This window comes from Pyrgilauda ruficollis, unplaced genomic scaffold (assembly GCF_017590135.1).
Source record: "Pyrgilauda ruficollis isolate IOZ18807 unplaced genomic scaffold, ASM1759013v1 scaffold23, whole genome shotgun sequence".
NCBI lineage: Eukaryota > Metazoa > Chordata > Aves > Passeriformes > Passeridae > Pyrgilauda > Pyrgilauda ruficollis.
The window spans coordinates 12,941,644-12,963,878 of NW_024522539.1; the positions used below are offsets into that span (position 1 = coordinate 12,941,644).

At 38.6% G+C, this 22,235-nt stretch overlaps 1 protein-coding gene across 2 annotated transcripts in view; it reads left to right on the forward strand.

Annotated features, from left to right (window-relative positions):
* Positions 1-22,235, forward strand: part of LOC121354270 (myocardial zonula adherens protein) — a 62,050-nt gene that overhangs the window by 17,479 nt on the left and 22,336 nt on the right. For both annotated transcript variants that reach the window (XM_041468719.1, XM_041468720.1), the window contains exons 5-12: positions 1,873-1,986; positions 2,852-3,004; positions 5,772-5,897; positions 6,759-6,887; positions 8,629-8,714; positions 10,855-10,960; positions 21,339-21,422; positions 21,842-21,942. In XM_041468719.1, the coding sequence (XP_041324653.1) occupies positions 1,873-1,986; positions 2,852-3,004; positions 5,772-5,897; positions 6,759-6,887; positions 8,629-8,714; positions 10,855-10,960; positions 21,339-21,422; positions 21,842-21,942 (899 nt within the window). The remainder of the gene's footprint in view (positions 1-1,872; positions 1,987-2,851; positions 3,005-5,771; positions 5,898-6,758; positions 6,888-8,628; positions 8,715-10,854; positions 10,961-21,338; positions 21,423-21,841; positions 21,943-22,235) is intronic.

The following is a 22,235-nucleotide window of genomic DNA, read 5'->3' on the forward strand; positions in this document are numbered from 1 at the left end:
ATTCAATGACCTGTCTTTCTTCTGACATGCTGCTTTAGCAATAAAAGCTGTTGCACTCTGTAAATAGCCTTCATATTAAACTGCTGAGGTGTTGGATCTAAAGAATCCCCCTGAAAACTTGCTTTGAATTTATGTTCAGCATTGATTTTCACAGTCCTGGTTCAGAGGAAGACTTGGCAATTAAAAGTATTCTGACTTCAAGGGACTGGGACCTTGACTTGTGCCCTTCTGCCTTCCTCATTCGGAGGCTGTCAGTTCCCTGCATGCTGTATTAGGTACAAAAATCAGAACTTGGTGTAAACTGGTACTTTCATTCTGTGCAACTGGTCTCAAAAAATAGAAAAAAAATCACCCTGACTTGAGGGGAAGAGAGAAAAAACTCAATTTCTGCAAACTGTGTTAAATAGTCATAATGCAAACAAGACTCACTACTCTCCCCCCAGCATGCATGTGCTAAATGCTGATTCAGGTGCAGCTTTGTTGTCTTTGCTGCTGATCTTTACTGAATAGCAGTGATGACATCCTGCACTTCCAGAACTTCTGTCAGACCAGTAGAAATCCTGAATGAGTCAGAAATTCTTCTTTAATTAAGGGTTTCTGACCAGCTCTGACAGAATATCTAGTTCTCCAGCAAATTAGCAGTTCATGAAGCTTCCTTCTGACATAAATGGCACATTAGGAGACATCCTTCCCTTTTTTAGTACTCTAGACTGCCTGAAAGGAAGCACAAATGTTGTTCTTCCTAATAATGTGAGCTTTTGTTTGGTTAGTTATTTGGGAGCTGATTTTGGTTTTACATGACTGTTGTCTTTTGTGCTATTTCCAAATCCTGTTTAAAATCCTTTCTATACTCTTTGCTTCAGCTTTCAATCACTGTGCTTTTATCTTCGCAATTTCCAGGACAACTTTTTATTCATAAAGGTTGTTTGAAATTTGCTCTTCCAGTATCCTGCCCTGGGCTTCTTCTCACATGTTCTTGCCTTGTAACTTTCTTAATCCATCCAAAGCATTTCTGCTTTCGTTTGTTTTACATGAGCACACATTTATGGAAGGTTAACAGTGACTACTTGGCCTCTACTCCCTATGCTGACCTAATCTGTGTATGGCTTGGTTACTACATACTTGTCCCCTGTATCAGTCTTTGGTGTTCTTCTCTTTTTATCAAGAAGCAAATCTGGTCCCTCTAGGAATGTGAGCTGGTTGGCTTTCATTAGTAACACTCTTTCCCTCTTTATTATTGGATCATTCACAATTATTTACACTGTTTGAGTTTTGGTCTCTTCTTGAATGATGTTATTTTGTGTCTTTCCCCTCCCCCCCCCTTCAGTTTTTAAGCATGTGTGTGTGTACATATCAGAAAATGACTAATTTTCACACAACAAAGCCCTCTGGCTTCCCCTTCCTGCTTTGTACTGTTTCTTCCTTAAGTCTTCTTGATGTTGCTTCTCTGTGTACCTGATTAGTCAGTTCCTTCTTAATTAGGGCCTTTCTACAATTCACAGTTCCTGATTTCCTTATTTCTTGCATTCTTCTGCTTTTCACTCTGAATTTTTACAATCTGCCCACTCTATGTATATAATCTCTCTGAATAGAGAGCTGCCAATTGTCCTCTTGTCCTTCCAAAAAGAACAGCTTATACAGTGATTGCAGACTAACAATAAACTTAGATACTCATGCCTTATTTCTGTTAGATTATTTGGATTTTAAGTTTTGTTTGTTTGTTTGTAAAATTATACTTTGAGGCCTGTATATTTTAAGCATCCTAGTAAAATGAAAACGACCTTAGCATCTTTTTCTTGTGTAGCTCTCTTGGAAAGAATAGATAAACTTGGTCATTATTCTATATAATTATTTTTTTTTCCCCCTGCTCAGGTGACAAATGCTCATCAGGAATCCTTAGAGAATCATGTGCGAGTGCAGGCTGCAGCCTTAGATAGCTTTAGTGAAATGAACAGCTCCTTGACATCAGCATCAATAGACTTGCAGGTACATCTTCATAGCTGCTTCCCAGCTCACAGCTGCCTTTTCTAACATGGATTTCAAAGCATGCAGAAAACATGGATGACAGATACAGATTCTAACACTAAGCAACACCATAAAGTACTGTCTTGGATATCTAAAGCACCTAATTTAAGAAACAAAGAAAAATGTTCCAGAAGTTCTTGTGTTAAAAAAAATATTACAAATAATGTACAATAAAGAGATACTGATATGCAGCAGACTAGTACCACAAATCATGTCTCTGTGAAGGATCTAAGGTGAAAATGTGATTTGGTCTGTATAGTGCAAAATGGTGCATCTCCTGACTTAGTTCTGCCTTCAGTTGGTAACAGAAATGAAGTGGCATGTTTGGGTGCCAAACACTTGTAAGATTTTACATACCTGTGAAATGCAGGGGGAGGGACGAGGTGGGAATGAATTTTAATTTTTAAAGCCTTCTGAATTCCCATGTATCTGAGCTGAACAACTTAATGTCCCTGCTTTCTTGTATGTAACAAGAATATTATATTCTTGTACATTACTTTCATGTTTTCAGTCCACTGCATTTTGTATGTATGGCATGGCCCTCAGAGAGAAGGGAAGATTATTCATGCTGAAATGTATCCATGTTCCTTTTTTTTTTTTTTTTTAAATAGTGTTCCAGGACTCGATTTCACTCAGTATACTCCTCACAAAACACCTTCTAGCAACAGCAAAAGCCATAATTTTAAATGTTAAAACTTGCAAAACTCTTCACACTGAATTAATGTGTCAGAAAGCTCTTTAAATGTCCTGTTTCATAATATCTTGCCTATATTAATTAATCAAATTATTTCTGATTTTAAAGATGTGCTTTGCCTCTTTCTTCTAGAAAACTCTAGTGGATGTTACATTGGAGAACACAGACATAAGGGAACAAATAAGGAATTTAAAACATACACATGAGCAATCTATGGAAAAGTTGAGAGAGAAGCAAAAGCAACTGGAAACGGCACAAATTGAAAATCAGTTACTGAAGTTAAAGGTGAGCTGTACAAACTCCCCCAAAAATACTGCACAGTAAGGGCATCAGGTGGATGTTAAATGAATTCCTTGGCCTTATCTGTAAAGGGTTCTTCATTCTTCATGCCCTTGCCATGCCCTCGAACTCCCTTGTTCCTGTGAATCAATACTGGTTTAATAACAAAGAATCTCAGCTGGTGACAGGCAGTCTTCCCATAACATGGGATGCAACATAAGAGTGAGAGATGTTGGCAGGTGAAAATTCAAACCATTAAATGGTTATTAGTGTCCTTTCCTATTAAGTAAAGGAATATTACAACTCTGCACATTGCTACCTGAATTTCTTGGTGTTGAGTTTCTTTGGTATTGCACCATTTTTAATAGGTAGTCTGTTAAGTCTTATGAGCATGTGGTCAGCAGGTAACAGCAAGCATCTTCAAAAGAGAATTAAGCTATTTCTTTCAGAGAAATGCAAGGGAATAAAACAGGTTTAATACGACAGACAGCTTGACCATATTCTCCCCTCATCACCTAAATGATTCCTTTAATTTCAAAAAAAACCAAGCCTACAAAAAACCGAAAAGCACGCTGCAACATAAAACAAACAATACCCTCTCCTCCCCGAAAACCTTTGTCTCTGTTAAAATTGCTCAAAGCAGACCAATTGGGATATAGTACTACATCAGAATTCATCAAATTTTGAAAAATTAGTTTCTATTTTTGATAAAGTTTCTGAAATTAAGGTGACTGCAGCTATATTCATGTTTAATCTTGAGAGAAAAGGTGTCTTTCTGGCCGTTTTGCTAGTGACTAGCACTCATGCTTAATGATGAATGGTTAAACAAGAAAACATATGTGCACTTCATATTCTGCTTTCCACTCACAGTGAAGCTCTACAGGCTATAAAAGTAGCTGTATTTTGCACCTGTGGTTGTCAGCAGGAAATAAAAAGAGGGAAAAACCAAGTAACAGATGCAAATATGATGCAATTAAGATTTTAAAACAGAAATTTGGGCTTCACTATAATATTAAGGACAGGCCCAAGCAAGTCAGGGAAAGGTATAGTCTGCTTCTAAGAGCAAGGAACTGCAGCTGAAGTCTCAGTTTGACTGAATGCATAAGGATTTGTTTATCTTCAAGCATGTCAAGCTCTGCAGAATACAGGCCCTGCATTTACACAGCAAAAGTGTAAATTTTGCCATGACACTTCCAGTTTTACTACCAAGTTAGTGAAAAATATACCTCATTACTGTCTTTGACAGTTAAATATAAAATTATGTCTCAAAAGGTGCCAAGAGTTCTGGGAATTCATTCTAGCAGTAAGGGAATGGTGTGGGATCTGGGAGGTTAGTGTTGAAAAGCAGTAACTACTGTATACCATGATTACATTGTGGGTGGAGAACACACCTGTGGGGCTTATTAAGGTTTGGTTTATTCATAAATCTGTAATAACTTACAGTGGAGATGTTGCTTAAGTGTATCATTACAGATGCCCTGATACATCCACTTTTTTAATGCTAGTTTTCACTCATTGTCCTCATTGCACAAGGTGTAAGGGAAGAAGTGATGGAGATAAAAGGCCAGAGATCCTGTTCCAGGGCAGTGTATCTTAAGGAATCTGGGGTTTAATGATTGGCTTTCTCTAAATGATACGATTCTTTCAGGCTTCCTGAAATGTGGAAGGTTCATTTAACTCCACACCCTCTCATAAAGTGCAGGTGACTACCTGTGCCCCAGGGTTGGCCTAGGCGAGATGACAGAGGGGACAGTTGCAGTACAAGTGGAGTCCTCCAGGGCTCATCCCTTTTCAAAGAATGAAACACACTGTTGTTTTTCTACAGGGTACTAAACCAGCTTGTTTCTGCCATGCAAGATGATCCCAAGGGTTTACTAAACCTTTTGGTCCATGAAATAGAAAAAAAATCCAACCTAAAACCTTAATCATCAGAACTCTGTATTTTGTATCTGTGTTAAGTGTGGTGATCAGCAGCGAGCACTTTATTCCTCCTCTTCCTGTCACTTTTGTAGCCCCCACAGCATTTCACTGTAACCTTGGCTGATTCACAGCATCTCTAGGAGGAGAACTAAGTTCTGTACTAACTGTTTTACTTCAATTTTATTGTGGTTTACATAGTAGATGGACCTAAGCTGTGAATATCCTATCTGGTGTTTAATTACTGAGGGTGTGTTTCAGTCAGTGTTTTCAGCCAACAGCAGGAAATCCTGTCTCTGAATTACCATTCTGCCTTCTTCCCCATAGCTCTAGTAAAGTTTCTGGTTCTGTTGTTAAAAATTAACCCTTCCACATGCCTGCGAATTCTAATTTTCAGTTTGATTGCAGGGAGGGTATTGCAATAAAGTATTGCTTTGAGTGTTCATGGTCATTCAGAAAGAGGAGTTGAGTCTAGTCCACCTCTAGTCCACGCTTCAGTAGAGTGGGGGGAGACAATATTGCTTCAATAGGGAAACAAACCAAGTGACTTGGAGGCTGTTATGGAATGGTTCAGCAAAGAGGCATGGCCTGATCTTGGATCAGCAATGACTAAATAAGATAATTGCAGACAACATGGAACTTGAGAGAACAGTAACTTCTACAGATTCAAATTAAGTGAATACTGGCAGAATGCTGTAAATGGTCTTGATGCAAATGGAAATCTACTTTTGCAATGCCAGATTTATAACAAGGGGGAGCTTAACTTCAAACTCTTATTTTCTCATCATGTGAACTCTCTTTCTCCTGCTGCCAGCAATACTGTATTTACTGATGGGGCAACCCTCCTCTCTCACAGGTGGAGTCATCGCAGGAAGCCAATGCTGAAGTCATGAGAGAGATGACCAGAAAGTTGTATAGTCAGTATGAGGAAAAAATGCGAGAAGAGGAACAGAAACACAAGGCTGAGAAAGAAATGCTGCTGGTATGTACAGCCAGTCTGTAAGAGCAGTGCTTAGCTTGGATGCCATTTCTCAGTCACTTCATACTCTGGAGCTGATGCAAGTTCCTTCACTCCTGCCTCTCTGATTAGTCGTGCCATAGTTACTAAGCTTCCCAAACATTTGGGGTTATAGGACAAAGAAAAATATGTGTTCAAACATAGTAATATCAATGATAATCTAGATTTCAAAATCTGAAACAGGGTAAGTAGGCTTTTTTAACTTCTGATTCTCTAAAAAAGGAAAATATAATGTCCAAATTTAACAAGTGACAGTTTAAGAAGGAGAAAGGAGAACGTCACTGGACGCTACTGGAACAAGAACTCTCCTGTCCCCCAATTTCCCTCCACCCCCAAGTTAAACCTTTCTATGAAGAGTATATTGTTGCATTTTTTTAAATTATAGAATCAGATAATGATGGAGATTGAAGATAGATGCTCCTTTTTATTCATATTGCTTTACGTCTAAGGAAAGTACAAAGCTGAACATGGCCAACTATGGTGTTTAGAAAGCTGTATTTTGCAGCAGCATATTTTTCTCATGCTGTTATTTAACACATCCTTGGGGAAGGGGAAGGGAAATCAGTGATCTAAGAAATGGGTAAAAGTTTCTTTTGGATTGTCATAATGATGCTTTACTAATACCTGTGTATTTCAAAGTACCCCCAGTCTTTGCTCTATGTAATTCACTCTCAGGATCATAACTCTTCTGATTTCTGAGCAGGTGTAGTGAAAAGCTTTGAGCTCTTTAGAGCTACTAGCCTGGCCCTAGAGCCAAAAAGAAGAAGAAATATTCCTCATTAATATGTTAGATGCTAATGTGACTGTAAATGTTCTTGTTTCTAGGAGGAAACAAATCAGCTTCTGAAGGCTATTGAAGAGGCAAATAAGAAGATGCAGGTTACAGAAACAAGCATACAGGAGAAAGACCAGAGAATTGGTGAGCTGGACCGGCTGATTGAACGCATGGAAGAGGTAGGAGAGGTGACTGCTGCCTCAACAGGAACTGCACCAAGTGCATGGAGGAAATTTCAGTTGTTGTTCTGCTGCTCAGCTCCCTGCTCAGTGACATACCATTGCTGTTTGCATCTTCGTTACTGTATTTATATCAGTAAATTCACCTGGACTGCCAGACAGACCCTGTGATGAGGTGGTGGTTCTCTCTTCCTGATGGTCCTTACAGGGCAGCATTTATTTAGGAAATGAACCATTATTTTAAAGAGAGAATTTAAAAACCATTCAGTGTCTCTTCAGTGTGCAAGGTGTCTTAAGCCTAATCAAGTAATAATCATAAATGACCCAGAGTCTCTTCTAAATGTTGCTATGGTAGGTCCATAAAGCACAGAGCTTTGTCTGGGGATGGATAAGAAGCTAATCCTGGCCCTGTAGGGTCTCCATCAAAGGGAGGGCAGGGACAGGTGACATCAGACTGGGGGGCTACCCGGCCAGGAAGACTGAAAGGATGAGGCCCTTTACAGGCAATGGGAGCAGCCTCTTGTTCACAAGCCCTGGTCCTCATGGGGATTTTCAACCACCCTGACATCATTTGGAGGGACAACACAGCAGAGCATAAGCAATCCAGGTTTCTGGAATGTGTTGATGATAACTTTAGTCTCCAGTTGAGGAGAGGTTCTGGATCTTGTTCTCACCAACAAGGAGGAGCTGCTGGGGAATGTGAAGCTCAAGGGCAGCCTTGGCTGCAGTGACTACGAAATGGTCTTGGGTGTACTTTGGCATTTCTCATTGCATTCAATAGCAGGCATCTCATCTTTAAAGATTCGTGCCTCACTGTCTCAAATACAGGAGCAGACAGTGTTTTAGTCAGTGGAGGGAGTACAATCTTCTGCTCTTTCAAATGAAGTGGTTTTTTTCACCAATTTCACTTTATTGTAGTACATATTTCATATCAGTACCTACTGAGAAATACGTTTTTACAAGCCAGTCTTGTTGGCTTGACTGGTTAGTCTAATGTGCATTGAGTGCCTTTTGTCTAATGCTTGCAAATCCATTAGTAGAATTAATGATTTTACTGAAAAATTACTCAACCTAATAATATGCCCCTCTAGTGGCTCCATTAACTTAATCTGGGCTTCAGCCTACAACTTTTAAGTATTATGCAGTGAATGTAGGATTGCAGTACAGTTCACATTAGTTCTTTAATCTGCTCTTATCTGGCTCACACTCACCAGAGTGAGACTGAATGCCTCTTAAATTCCCATCAAGGTGGATAACACACTTACACTTCTCTGTTAACTTGTTTGACTCAGACCTTAAATCCTCACAGATCTTCACAAGCACTGTGCTGGTGGGCACCTAAAAATAAACAGGAATACTCTGGGGGAAGAAAATGCAGCAGTATCTTTTATCTAAGCCTTGGATTTGGGAGTTCTTTTTGGAGTGATAATGTGGGCAATTTGACTTTATGTAGTTAAAGATTTTGATGACTCATCTTTTTATTGAAAAAAATCCAGTTTCAAGTATAGCTGCATATCTTCATATAGGAAATTGAAACTGAACTAGTTTCCATGCATAGCTGGGAAATTGATTTTGATTATTATGTATTCTGTCCTCCTTGGCTATAGGAAATGCATGAATTTTGTTTAATCAGTTTCTATTTTAATTTCACAAATGATGTTTTGAATTGCAATGAAATATGCTTTGTGAAGCCTTCACATTTTGATAGATGGAGAACTGAAGGATAACTTTTGTTGTTTAGGAACGTCACCAGTTGCAAAAACAACTTGAATTAAATGAACTACAAATATCTGGAGCAAAATCTGAAAACAACTCTGACAGTGAAAGGTGAGATATGACTTGCCTGTGGAACTTCTATTATTGCTAGGAAACTTGAAGGGTTTCTTTGCTTTTGTAGACATCTGAATTTTGCCTTTTCTAACATTAAAACTGCAGTCTGGTAGGGATTGTCTATCTGAATGTAGGCTTATTGATATGTAAAATATCAAGACAATTATTTTTTGCAAGAATGACCACCTTCATGCATCTTTTCTGAAAAGTTGTTTGCAAATGTGTGGAGTCCATTGTAGGTGGAACAAGCTATGACATATCTGTGGCTTGCATTTTTCTTAAACCTGCATTCCCAAATTCAGAAGAGTATGATCCTGACTATGAATACTTTCACTAGCTAAACTCAAAGATGTATATGACACTGCTTCAGCGGGTAAAGATGAATTATAACCAGAGACTGAATAATAGTACTTGATTACTACTTATGGTTCTGTGGCACCCAGAAATTAAGTTTTAAGGTTTTGGGCTTCCTGCTGTTCTTTGGGAAACATAAACATGAAAGGAGATCCCTGCTGAGAGCTTCTCAGTGCCTTGTATTGATCTGTGACCAGCTTCTCTGGTTTCAGAGCAAGAATGGCTTTTCACAGCAGCCTGTTAAAATAATAACTCCAAGGGAACAGATGTCGCTCGCATACAACATAGAATATGGAGATGAAAGATAATTGCTGTTTTCCTTTACCTCTGAATAACACAGACACTTCTTGCTTCAATGAATCCTTTTCACTGTGAAAAGTTATGCTGCAGTAAAAGGGTAAAGGCAGTGTTCAGGCAGAATTTGTGCAATGCAAGCGAGCTCACAGTTGCAATCTATGCCATGCAAGTGATGAATCTGTGTTCAGATTATGCTGGTTTATTCTTAAGTTGTCTTTACCTGTCTGAACCTTTTCAGACACTCAAGCTCCACCTTAGGAAGGATGTCTGTTCCATTTCTCCATTGCTATCAATGCTTAAGATCCTGAATCTTCCAATGAGATACAAAATATGTGCTACAATTGCAATTAAAATATAAATTAAAGTTTTATGAGATGTTAATACACACAACTGAAAAACTTGCAGCAATGCTTTGAATTTTTTGAGTCCTTGTCAAAGAGCTGCAGTTACATTTCTGCAGAGTACTTCACTGTTAATAGAGATTCTTTTGGGGGGAAACAGCATACAATTCAGTCATTCACTGGAATCATGTCTTACAGTTTGCCATCTGCTGCTTTGTCTTAGAATCGTTTTTCTATTTGCAGCTTTAACAGGTTTTTTTCTGCTGTGCACAGACCAAGATGAAAAAAGCCTTTTTGTTTTTGATTCCCCTCCTCCCATTCTCAAATTCTGTCCAGTCCTGAACCTAGGAGTACAGCAGTTTATTTTGTAAGCAAGAAATTGCTTTCTTTGACAAATTTTAAGAATTGGACATTCAGATAAAAATGGAGACTCCCATGGCCAAAGAGACAAAAACTTATGGAGAAGCTTCACTCTGGTTTCCTTGCATATTCTACAGCTACTTTTCTGACAAGCTGCCAAACCAGCTTGAGGCAGGAGTTCTGTGGGAGTTCACTTTCTGTATTAAACAGATTTGAAGAAATGCAGAATCTATCCGAAGAGTTGTATGCACAAATGTAAACCATTCATAGCATTCCTGCTGACTGCTGAGGAGTTAATACTATTCCAGTTAGCATTCTGCTGCTGTTGGCAGCTCTGCCAAATTCTTGACTCAAGGCTCCCCTGCAGTAAGACAGCTTTGAAAGCAGACCTGCTTCCTGGCTTCTGTTTAGCACATATTTTCAAAAGATTTGCAGGTAGTAATAAGTCAGGCTAAATGTGTCTCTCTGAAGCTAAAGATCTAGTTGTCTAAAAGCCTTTCACTAAAGGAAAACACATCTTGAGATGAGTTTTGTCACATTGTTTAATTGTCAGCACTTCAGGCTCTGAGTAACCATGTCAGTATGCAAGACAAAGGTGAGATAACTTGGGTGGAGACTGCCACTTGGACTAATATCACATTAAAATGTACTTTGGACAATTTGACATCTGTCAGTGCAATTTGACTTGCCTGTCCTGATTTATGATGGATTGTGGGGGTTGTTCTTGTTCTGCTTATACTGCATAGCTCCCCACTTACAGGCCTGATCTTTGCCTGTTTTGCCAGGTCACAGCATTTGGAGGAGGTAGCAGCCAGCTTGAGAGAGCGGATCAAGCATCTGGATGACATGGTTCACTGCCAGCAGAAGAAAGTCAAGCATATGGTTGAGGAGGTGAGATGTAGTAAAACAACTCAGAGTGTTTGGGGAGCACTGATTCTTTTAGTACATAACCCAAAGAGAACTGTGTTCTCTGTGTAGTTGCCTTATGCCACCTTTGTTACAGTGGAAGTTGAGTTAAGCATCTGGAGCCACTGAAGCAGAAAGAGTAGATGAAAGCAGTTTAGTGCAGTGGCTGTGGGTTATATACTATGATCTTTAGGCTGACACTAGTTCTGTACCCCTTCATGGGTGTTCAGGAAATGCAACACCACTTCCAGCTCAATTTGAACCGTTCAGAGGGTACCTCTGATATGATGCAGTCTAGTCATTAATGGTCTCCTTCCTGTACAGAATTGTAAGGCAAAAGCTGACCTTTATTGCTTTGTTCTTCTGGTTTTGGGAGATTTTGCTTAGGTTTTTTTGTTTGTTTGTTTAGTATGATTCCTCACAGAAACAGGTGAGCAAGTACAGGTTTTCACTGCTCATCTCTTCTTACCCTGGTCTGGGGACATTGTCTTAGCTGCTGCCATTTCCTGTAAAATTGTAAGTAGAATTTTGCTGGATAGATGCTTTAGGTTACAGGCTACCTATGTGTCAGGAAACTGTTCTGTGGTCAGAAGGCTGCAATTGCAAACATTTCTGTTTGTCCAAGTGGGAAGCATAACATGGGAAATAGATAAATTTAAATTGGAGCTTTACAAAGCTGACAGCTCTGTTAGATGAGCCTCCTACTGCACAGAGGATGGGTGTTTATGAGATACCTTTGATTTGTATCTGGACATCATACACTCAAAGATATCAAATGTTTAGAAATCACTCAAATATAAGGCATTCCTTCTGTATTCACAATGTGCTATTACAGGATTTCTGATTAGGCATGGAGATGTTCCATTTTTGCCAAGTTTGTATTTATGTATGCTTTGTTTTATAAGATTCTGATGCAGCCCTTCTGTATGATCAGATGTGTGATGCTAGTGTCTTTTACACAGAGGGATTAGAGCTCTTCTGTTGTATCAGACATATCAAGTCTTGAGGTTTTGGTTTTAGTTTAGTTCACCATTGTCACTATTTTTAAACATCCAAGCTGGTCTAAAACAGAACTTAGAGTCTTCATGCCATGATATTTTAATAAAGAAAACTTCTCCAGTCCAATAATCCAATCCATCTAATTAATGGATTATGGGAACAATTATATAATGGAGTATGGGAACAATTATTTAATCTGCTTTGTATCTCAGTATGCCAGAGTTTTTTCTGAAGGATTTTTGATACACGTGGCACCCTGAATGAATCTAGTAATACATGAGGATGGTGGCCTAAATTTTGCCCTTTATTACTAAGTATATTTTAAACTTCTGGTTGTAACTTGACCTCTAGTGGGCTGCATTGGTATAACAAGTCCTTTCAGCTCTGTTTTGTTTTGGAAAAAAACCCCACATATAAAGCTTGAGCCAAGGATTATTATTTCATTAATATTAGATTTAATGGGTGAGTTTAGCTTGCTAATTGCTTGTAATGTATCTCTGCTGGTGCCTTCATATACACAGAAAGCCCTCCTAGACCATCTGGTTATCCTATTTAACGAGTGTTAGGTGACCAAGTCACTATTAATTGTCAAACATGTCTGCTTCTAACTGCTGTCTGACTGCCTGCTTTTCAGATTCAGTTAAACCTCTATCAGTCTTGACTGCCACCTAGCCATAGGGTAGATATTTGTGCTCTTTCCTTTAGTCCCTGTGTGTTTTAATTTTTATTTTAATTCAGCTTCCTTCTGCATTAACATCTGTGTAGCTATATCTATATTTTCACTAGTGAGCTAGGTAAAGGCTCCTGTACCAGAGTTTTGATCAGGTCAGGTGATACCAAATACATCAGGCATTCAATGTTTGGGGCTTTGTTTCTTAATTTTGTGCTATTTGTTGCTTGTGTTTGTACTGTGTTTGAGAAAATATACATAATAGAGTTGGCATGCCCTGTTTCAAACTAGACTCTTAATTAAAGGCCTAAAAATAGCAGTTTTAATAATGTAGAGAAGAGTAGCTCTTCACCATGAGGCAAGAGAACAAACATTGCAGATATGTATGCCCTCAACTATCCAAGCATGTGGTGCTTTTCATGATTTTGTGCTTTTCTCTACATAATATTCAATAAGTATTTTTTAGCTCATTTTAAGCAAACACTTGCTAACTATGCCATAGAAGCTGAAAAGTTGGCAACAAAAATATTGAAAAGGAATGCTATCTGAAGAGCCTGTTCTGAAGTTAGGTTGAAAACTAGTGAGCAGCAGCACTAAAAATATATCTGCTAGGGCAAATAGGGAAGATTGCACTACTATTTAAGTCCCGGAAGACATGTTCATCAGGGTATATTTAAACACACATCCTCCCTACACTAAATTTAACTGATTGCAGAATGTAATGACAAGGAATGTCAAGAAAAGTGTAATGAAAACCTGCCCTGTTACTCATTATTGCAGTATTTTCATGGCTGGTATCTGTAAAGTAACATGCCATCTTAGGGTTTATGAGGGTATTATAATGATATTAATAACTTGCATTTAAATAATTGTGAAAGAATAACCAAATAATTCAAAGGCTAGAAACCTCGCTTTCTGAAACACTTAGCTTCTCTGTGGCAGTCAATAGGGTGAGAACAGGCTAACCTGGGAAATTCAGTAGAGAAGTGGAAGGAAAGTAAGAAGTTAAAATTATCAGCAGTGCTTATGTTTGAAGCAGGTCTACTGTATGAGCTGGTAGGTGAGAAAGCCTAAACTTGCTTGACTACAGAATGAGCTTGGTTTACTATGAATCTTCATATATTGGACACAGATCTGAAGTATAAATAAGGGCTTTACTCTTCCAGTGTAAATTGCAATGAGTTTATGCAGTTACCATCTCCAATTCAGAGAAACTGGAGAAATGAACATCACTTCAAAGGGATGCTGAACAAACAAGATATACTGCTTCAAACTCATATGGAGAACTGTTAAAATTGGACAAGCACTGAGATGAATCTCCTGGCTGAAAAAAATCACAAAATTCCCTGTTCCTGGGAAAGATGATGGATCATTTACAAATCACAGATGCAGGGCATTCTGTAAAAAACCAGCAAGCAGCCAGGAGGAGGTGAAAGAGAAGCTTTAGAATGGAGTTTGGTGATGCAGCAGGCAACTCTTAACACCTCTAGTGTTATTTTGATGGCATTTAAAAATGTGTTAGCAGGTGGTGGTCAGTCCTAACTTAGGCATGAAAGGGGATGCTGCCAGAGAAGTATCAGATGTAGGAGGCCATGGAGAAAAAGAGTATTAACACCTTCCTCTTCACAGATCTCATCATGTTGGTAGTGAATGCAATGATTATGTGATCTAGAGAATTGAGCCCAGGCAGAGGAGGACACTCACAATTCAGTGTGCTTATACTCCTTAGCAAAAAAAAAAAAAAAAAAAAAAAAAAATTGCTTCTATTTTTTTCCTCTGAAAAGAAATCCTTCCGTCTCAGGCATTAATAGAACCTTTTTCAACTTGATCTAATCAAACCAGTCATAAATTAAATAGAAGCATAGAAAATCACTTTCAGAAGAAAAATAAATGGGAGAAATAAAATGGAAATTTTCTGGAGATGGTGACCTTCAACACCCCTGTGTGTTAGCTCTCATGCACACACATTTTTCATCCTCATAGGGATTCTTTTCTGTGAGAGCAAAAATTGCTGCTCATTAGTGCACCAGCTGAGCAGAAAGTTATCCTGCATAGTCTTAAGCCTCATGTTCTCATTAGAGAGAGATTGCAGATGATTTATGGCTGACAGATTTATTCCTGTGTTGAACTTGTTTGTTAAACAAATCTATTTGTTCACAGCTTAGTGTAGTATGTTTTAAATGCAGTGCTGGCAGCTAAAAGTGCAGGATTTGCATTTGGCAGGTGTTTAGAAACCCAGCCCTTTTCTCATACTATTTGTACATCACGGGCTTTCAAAAAACAAATGAGGAGAGACAGATGGCCGAGTGGGTCACCCAAGGCTCAGATTTTTTAGCCCTTGCCTTTGTAACTGTCTTAAAGTATGGCTGGGTAGAGCTAAGGCAATCCAGGAAAAAAGACAGTTTGATGAGAGGAAGAATTTGCAGGGAGACTCACAGGTGGAAGGCAGAGGCACACAAACTTCAGGCCCTTCCACTAAGGGGTTTCCCCTGCAGAGATGGGACTGGGCAGGCAGATGCAGGCACAGAGGCACCACGGGAGGGCATGGGAAGTGCTACCACACTGTTCCCTCCAGGGCTGAAATTGCTCTTGCTCGGTGAGAGGGGTAAAAGCTTCTCTTCTGAGTATCTATCTGATGGGTCAACCAGTTCATCCTGTCTGTGCCACTGTAGGAAACGAGACTTTCATGTAAGATAAATGAAATACAAAACATAGATTTTAAATTAGCAATATAATTATTTTGTGGCTTGATCTCAGTTTCAAACCTGGAGAGATTTAGGAGAGGTTTAGTTTTGAGATTTATACAACTAACTTTGAAATGGATTGCAATTTCATTGCACAGTAAGCTTATTTTATATGTAATGTTGTTTCATTGTTGAGAAGCAAGAGAGGGAAGGAAATTAGCATTTACATTTTGTAAGCAAGGCAAGGGGGTTGATGCAGATAGAGGAAGCTGTTTTGAAGGGATCTGAAGAAAAAAAAGAATATTTGATTTCATGCCAAGAAATTATCTACAGAACTTGGATTTCACATGAAATTCCCCTAACTACTGAATTGAACTGTCTCTAGGTCATGGCCCATGAGCTGTTCTCCAGCTTTAGTCTCAGATTCCTTGGATAATAAATGGTGACCAGACACCAGGGAGAAGCTGTCTCCTGTTCTGTCGGGGAAGATACTTGCATGAAAGGACAAAGTGCTAATGAGCAAATGATATCCCAAATACAGAAGATACTTTGTATTGCACAAATGGAGTATTAAATGAAGAAATTTTTCAAAAAAGACTTAAACATCTGAAAACATCTGTATCAAGACACTCCAACTTCAGATACAGAGCAAAATTTCCCTCTTTTAATATGGAAGAACAGTTTCAAGGTCATGTAAAAGAAGCCACACAGAATCACAGAGGAGGAGAAGATGGAAGTACCAACAACAGATGCCAAACTTTTATTAACCAAAATCTGCATTGCATAGTACCTACCATGAAAATGAAACAACAACAGAAATGCAGAAGAAATGTAGAAAGAGAAACCCACCTTGGGAGCTTGGAGGAAGAAGATAAAGGACAGAACATGAATAACTTCCCACAGCCTCCTCCCCCCCTCCCTAGTACAAGTGTTTGGCATTCCTCAGTGGACTTGAGCAAGCAGTACATTGCTTATCTGTTGGCAGAAGTAGAATCACTGCTGGTGTTTGGTGAGAGGGTTTATATATGCACAACATCAGCACTTTCAGCTGGGAATTGCCAGGCCAAGTCATAAATTAGAAACTTGCCCATTACTAAGGTAATGCTTAACGAGGTGGGTTGATGTGCACACAACGAGCCAATGTCTGTAACTCATTAGGACATGTCAGCCCCTGCTTTAGCAATACATGGACATCAACCACTGGATAATGTGTTCATAGAGCTCATTCATTTAGGAAGGTCTCTATGCTGGTGCATTAACCTAAATCAGTCAGTTGTTATTCTTCTGTAAATGCAATGTGAGGTTTAAAATACAAAAAGTACAAGTTTAAGTGGATAAGTTGTTCACGGGATTTAAGGAGGATTAAAAGGCAGAGGTGCTCACTCCTATTCACTGCATTATGCTCCCTGAAAAAGTTTCAACTCTTGTCTAGCCTCTTATAAATACCAGTCAAGGTCCAGTGAAATACAGGACCGAGAAAAATCCTGTTCTCCTTGTACAGCAATTACCTCTACGAGCTCAGGCTGATGTTGCAATGTCTTGTCTGTCTTGTTTTGTGCATGTTGTCTTGTCTGTCTTGTTTTGTGCATGCTGTGTAGCATCTGTTTGTCCTGTGCAGTCATATTTCTGACTAATTTGTTCATGTCTCTGTATTGGTGTTACAGATGCCCAGTCCATTAATGGTTGATGAATAAGGAAAATATAGGTATACTTGAATAATATGATACTTATATATATTAAAACTATGTTCTGGTAAATATTTTAAACTAATGGATAATAGTGTTAAGTGGTATATGGTGACTGAGTTTACCTAATTGCTGGATCTGTTCCAATCCAGGAGATCACTGTATAGTTTAATGCCTCCAAATCTGTGTCTGAGTTACATAGAATAAAATAGTTTCCTATTTCAGGCTTTATTAAAAAAAGGCTCTACATTTAAATACAATTTTAGTTTTCTCTCAAGATGCTTTTCCCTTCTGCTTTAATAGCTTTGTAATACTGCTGACTTTTCATTCTAATACCATTAGTCACATATCCAGCATTTCTTTACAGACTCTTCCTTTTAGGTCTTGCAGTTCTCCAATTCTTCTCTTGACTGTTCTTCTTAGGTATTCTGTCCATGAGATCAGTTTAATGCTGTTGACTCTTTCATCTCACTTTCCATCTTAGGGAAGTAAAGTTTAGTATTTACACAGCCCATTCAAGTACAGTGACAATTGTTTGGTATTTGGAGAATCTATAAAGTGCAAAAGTGAGAAAGAAAGTGATCTTCATCGATGGGATGGACAAGAAGAATTGAATTTTCTGGGACATGCAGCAAGATAAAGTGACAGTCTGAAGATTGAGGCAGTTTGAGAAATGACCTCAAGTTTTCTGAAGGAGGCAAAAGCATAGAGGTGGTGACAGCAGTAGGGCAGAAACAAGGATGAGAGATCTTAAAGTCAGTGACCATATTAATGCTGAGTCAGTGGATAAATTCAGGATGATTCACATTCCATGTTGGACCTTATGTGCTGATTCAGTTCATTAGAAATTGCAGTGGGTGTGTGAAATGCAAGCTGCACACCAAGCACCACTGGCAGGAAACTTCATGGATCGTGCCAGGAGGGGGAGAGATCCGGTGTCCTTTCTCTGCCTGGCAGGGAAGTGCCGGGGATTGAGGTGGGCTGGCTGAAGGGCTGAGAGCACATCATGCCCCCCAGTTGCTGGCACACTAGATAAATTACAAACTGGAGCTTGGGCTTTGTAGCTTTTTTCTTCCCAGTTTTGGAATAGTCAGATGTCTCCCAGCTGGAGAAGCAGGAACAATGGATGCAGTGGGTTGGGGGAGGTAAGAGAGAACAAAGTGGTAGGAAGAAGGGTGACTGTGTGGCCCAGGGTTGCTAAAGTCACATTATTACTGTTAGCAGAACTGTTTTGAAAGGAATGAATGGGTCATTAATGTAACTATTTCTGAGTAGGTTGCCAGTTTTGTTTGAGTGCTTAATGTAGACAGGAAGGTTATAGAAATACAGGTAGAAATGTGGAGTCTTAACAATGAAAGTCAGGTCAAGAATTAAGTGCTAGGGAAAGTCTCTCTGGACATTTCTGGAGAAGGCTCTCTCTGGCAGAGAGAGCCTGAAGGATGTACCTGAATAGTGCTTGTAGAAAATTATGAAGAAATCTGAGAGGGTAGTTGTGCAAAAGCCAGGTTTGGGAGAAAGTTGCTGAGTTCAGTGAGCAGAAACTCTTGAAGTCTGCAGACACAGCAAGAATGAGGCAGATTATAGACCATGAGCATTGACCAAAGAAAAAATAGGAACATCTTGATGATAATTTTATCTTGAAGTCAGTCCAGAAATTACTTGGATACAAGAGTCAGTCCATGGAATTTGAGAGTCTTTGGCTTGCACTGATTTGTTTCTGACCATTCTGACTAGACTGTTCTGGCCACCACTCAGGCCTGGAGCTGAGTATTGTGTTTGGCCCATCTTGCTTCTCCTCTTCTCCTCCTTACCTTGTATTCAACCCAAAGTCAAAATCTATTGCTCTGACACCTGCTAGATATTCTCTTCCTTTATGCAGCTTCTAGAAACAAAGAAATTCTCAAGATGTGGATTTGTGGGTTTTAAAGTTTAATATTATAATATATTAATATATTAATATAATCTCTTAGAATTATTCCTGTTTTTCCTGGTTCCCTGTGACATACTCTCTCAAGGATTAATCAAATCAGGTTTTTTGTTCCTGGTGTTAAAGGCATAAGATGATGTGTACTCAAGTCCTTATCCAGTAAATAAACTTATTTTTATAGTAAATTACTGTTCTGGAATGTGTCATCTCTGTCAGGACACTTGTTTCAGCCCTTGGCCTGCAGTAGCTGCTGAGGCAGCTGTTTGACCATGCATCTCGGGGTGCAGAATTCCTGCTCCAATCTGAGCCTGCTTTCCTTCTGCAGTGGCCTCACAGGGTGCTCTGCTGTGTCCAGGGAGCAGGACTGCAGGACATTTTTCCTGGTGCTGAAACAGCCTCTCATTTTAGCACCTCAAATGCAGCCTCACTGCTGCATTTATTTCTCCCGAAGTGCATTTGGAATGTGTGGCTGTGTTGGAGTTCCTAATGTTTGAAGAGCCACCGACAGGTTCTATATAGGTTACACAATTCACAGCCCGGTCATTCTGTAAAGCCTGCATGGTCTAACCACACCTTCTGCTGACTGCTGGACTGAGACACAGAGCTTGTGATGGTATTCTGCATACTCACTGCAGAAAAGAAGGTGGATTTTAAAAATCTGGTGTAACTCTGGGGCAAAGGCATAGGTTTAAAGGGTTCTGACTGGTACTATGTAAATGTGTTACAGAGAGCCTGGAGGTACTGTTGTGTATGCTTCAGTCTGCTGCTCCCTAGAGCATCCTCACCAAAATACAAAATGTCTCTTTGGAGTTCAGTTCTGTGTTTGGGAAGGGGAGGAAGCTGTTGCTCAAAGTCTTCCTTTTTGTAGTCTCTGTTAGATTTTAAGGTGCCCGTGCTCATCTTTGCCTTCAGACTGTTCTAATTGAAATAACTCAAAAACATCCATAGGGAGCTGTCTTTCTGTAGCCAATGTGAAAAATGAGCAGAACTTTAATTTTAACTTACACAAAATCTATTTGTACATGATACTGGTGAACATTATAGTTACTGTCAGTTTATTTAATGTCTTAGGATCTTTCTGCCATAGAATGAATATAAGTTAAGGTAAATGCCTGTGAAACACAAGAGTTGTCTTGCTTTTGGATGAAAGATAGTCTGATCACTTATTTGGAAACAGAAATATTTTGTGTTTGATGTAAAACCAGGCTAGGCAGCTGATGGACTTGATTATTTTCAATAACAAGCAAGAATGGCTGTGTGTCAGTGTGATCACCCAGCTGTGCTTGGCTTTGGGCTTCTTTGTGTGGCACTGATTATTGGTGTTAGTAATATTTCCTTGTATGCATAGTAGGAGAATATTAATAGAAAAGATCCACTTGAAAGTCCTAAGAGAACAGTTTATCTTTTCTAAAGTGGAGTTTGTTGGCAGGACTGAAGCTATTGAACCAGGGAAGACATTAATTCAGTCATAGTATTAAACAAAGTTGTGATTAAATATGATGATCGAGATATGTTCTAAGATTCTCTGAAAATGCTACAAGCTTTGTGTTTCTGTCAGTTGAAAACTGAAATGATAATAGCTTTAGATTACATGGGTAGTTTTTACATGGACTTTAAAAGAGGAAAAAAAGGAAAGATCTGATTGTGAGAAAGATGGATGATGATAGTACTCCCGTATTCTGTAACTGTTCAGCTGAAAACACTGTATGGTGTTTATGTTTTAGCCTTTCCAAGTAACAACTGATCATTGTGCCAGTGACATGTGATACCTGAAAGTCATGGAGACTAAATTAAAGTTCAGTTGGTGTTACAGATTTTCATTTTTCAGTTCAATATGTGGTATTTGTTTTGCTTCTTTTTTCCCCCACAGTTCTGTATGTTTTTGTTTAAATATTTTATAATTTCTAGCAGTAAATTTTTGGGAGAGCATTGTTTTCATTATTGTGCCTTGAGTATTTTATCTTTCTCCTTTAGCAGGATGGAAATATTTATATTAATCATTGTTTCCAGATATGCTGAAAAATTTTACACTGGTGAAGGGGATGTTAGTGTTTGTTCACAGCTTTGATTTTAATATACAGAGTTAAAAAGTGACTGGTGAGAATGCATGGAAAACTTGACCAAAGTATTCAGAAATGGTCATTCTTGCAATGACTGCCAGATAAAAATGAATGTGTTCTGAGTGTTCCTTGATTTCAGTTTAGCTGTTCTGCAAAACGAATTCACTTTAGTAAAAGTCCACTAAATTGGGTAGCTAATCCAGGGATTAAAGCAGTTTGTGAATACTTACAGGTATTCTGAACAATAATATTAAATACCTTTACTTCCTGTGATACCTAGATAATTTTCTTGCTTTTCCCATCCCCATCAGACTAAATATCTTTGTTTTTCTTCATAGATTGAAATGCTAAGGAAGAAAGTAAAAGAAAAGGAATTATTTATAATACAGCTTTTAGACAAAATCTCTTTCTTAGAATGTGAGGTAAGGCACATTTTAAGTTTACATGATTGTGATTATTTTATGAAACCAAATTGAATTTGAACCAATGTCATCCAGTGCTATCTGAATGTATAATTACTAAATGTATTTGCTGTTCTTCAAATGGAAATTAAACATATGACACCAGTCATACAGTCAGGAGTGTGTGTAATAAAATCTCAATATTCACTCTAAGTTTCTTAACTTACAATTTTCTAATGGTTTTATAATGACTTAGACCAGAAGTTTCTGAATAAAACTGTTGGTTTAATTTATATTCTTTCCAGAAATAAGGGTTCCTTTATTTTATTGATACATACTTTTACACTGTTTCTTGTAGGGAGAGGGCAATGTGCAATTTTATTCCCTTGTTTAATTACTATAAATAAAATAAAGTTGTGATGGAAATTATTGTTTCCCAGAATAAAGAATTACAAGACAAACTGGACTACTTAATGGAAAACCAACAAAAGACCAATATAGAGACCAGAGATACTGGTGTAGAATGTGATCTTCCATACAGGTATTTATTTTCTCTGCTTGTTTGTAAGAAAATTCCTCATAATGTCCCTTATCAGTGCTGTATTAGTGACCCTCATTAGTGAACCATTTTGCTACTGAATTGTTTGAGTGGACTGTGGAGTTTAAAAGAGCACTTCACACCTAGATGCAATTTACATCAGTCATTTATGATTTTTTTTCTTAAAGATGCAAACATACTGCAGACTCGTGGGGAGTAGTTATTGCCAGTAATGCAGTTTAAGTCGAGAAGTCAGAGAGGGGACTGTGAGGTGTGGCGAGTTCTGGTGCAGAGTG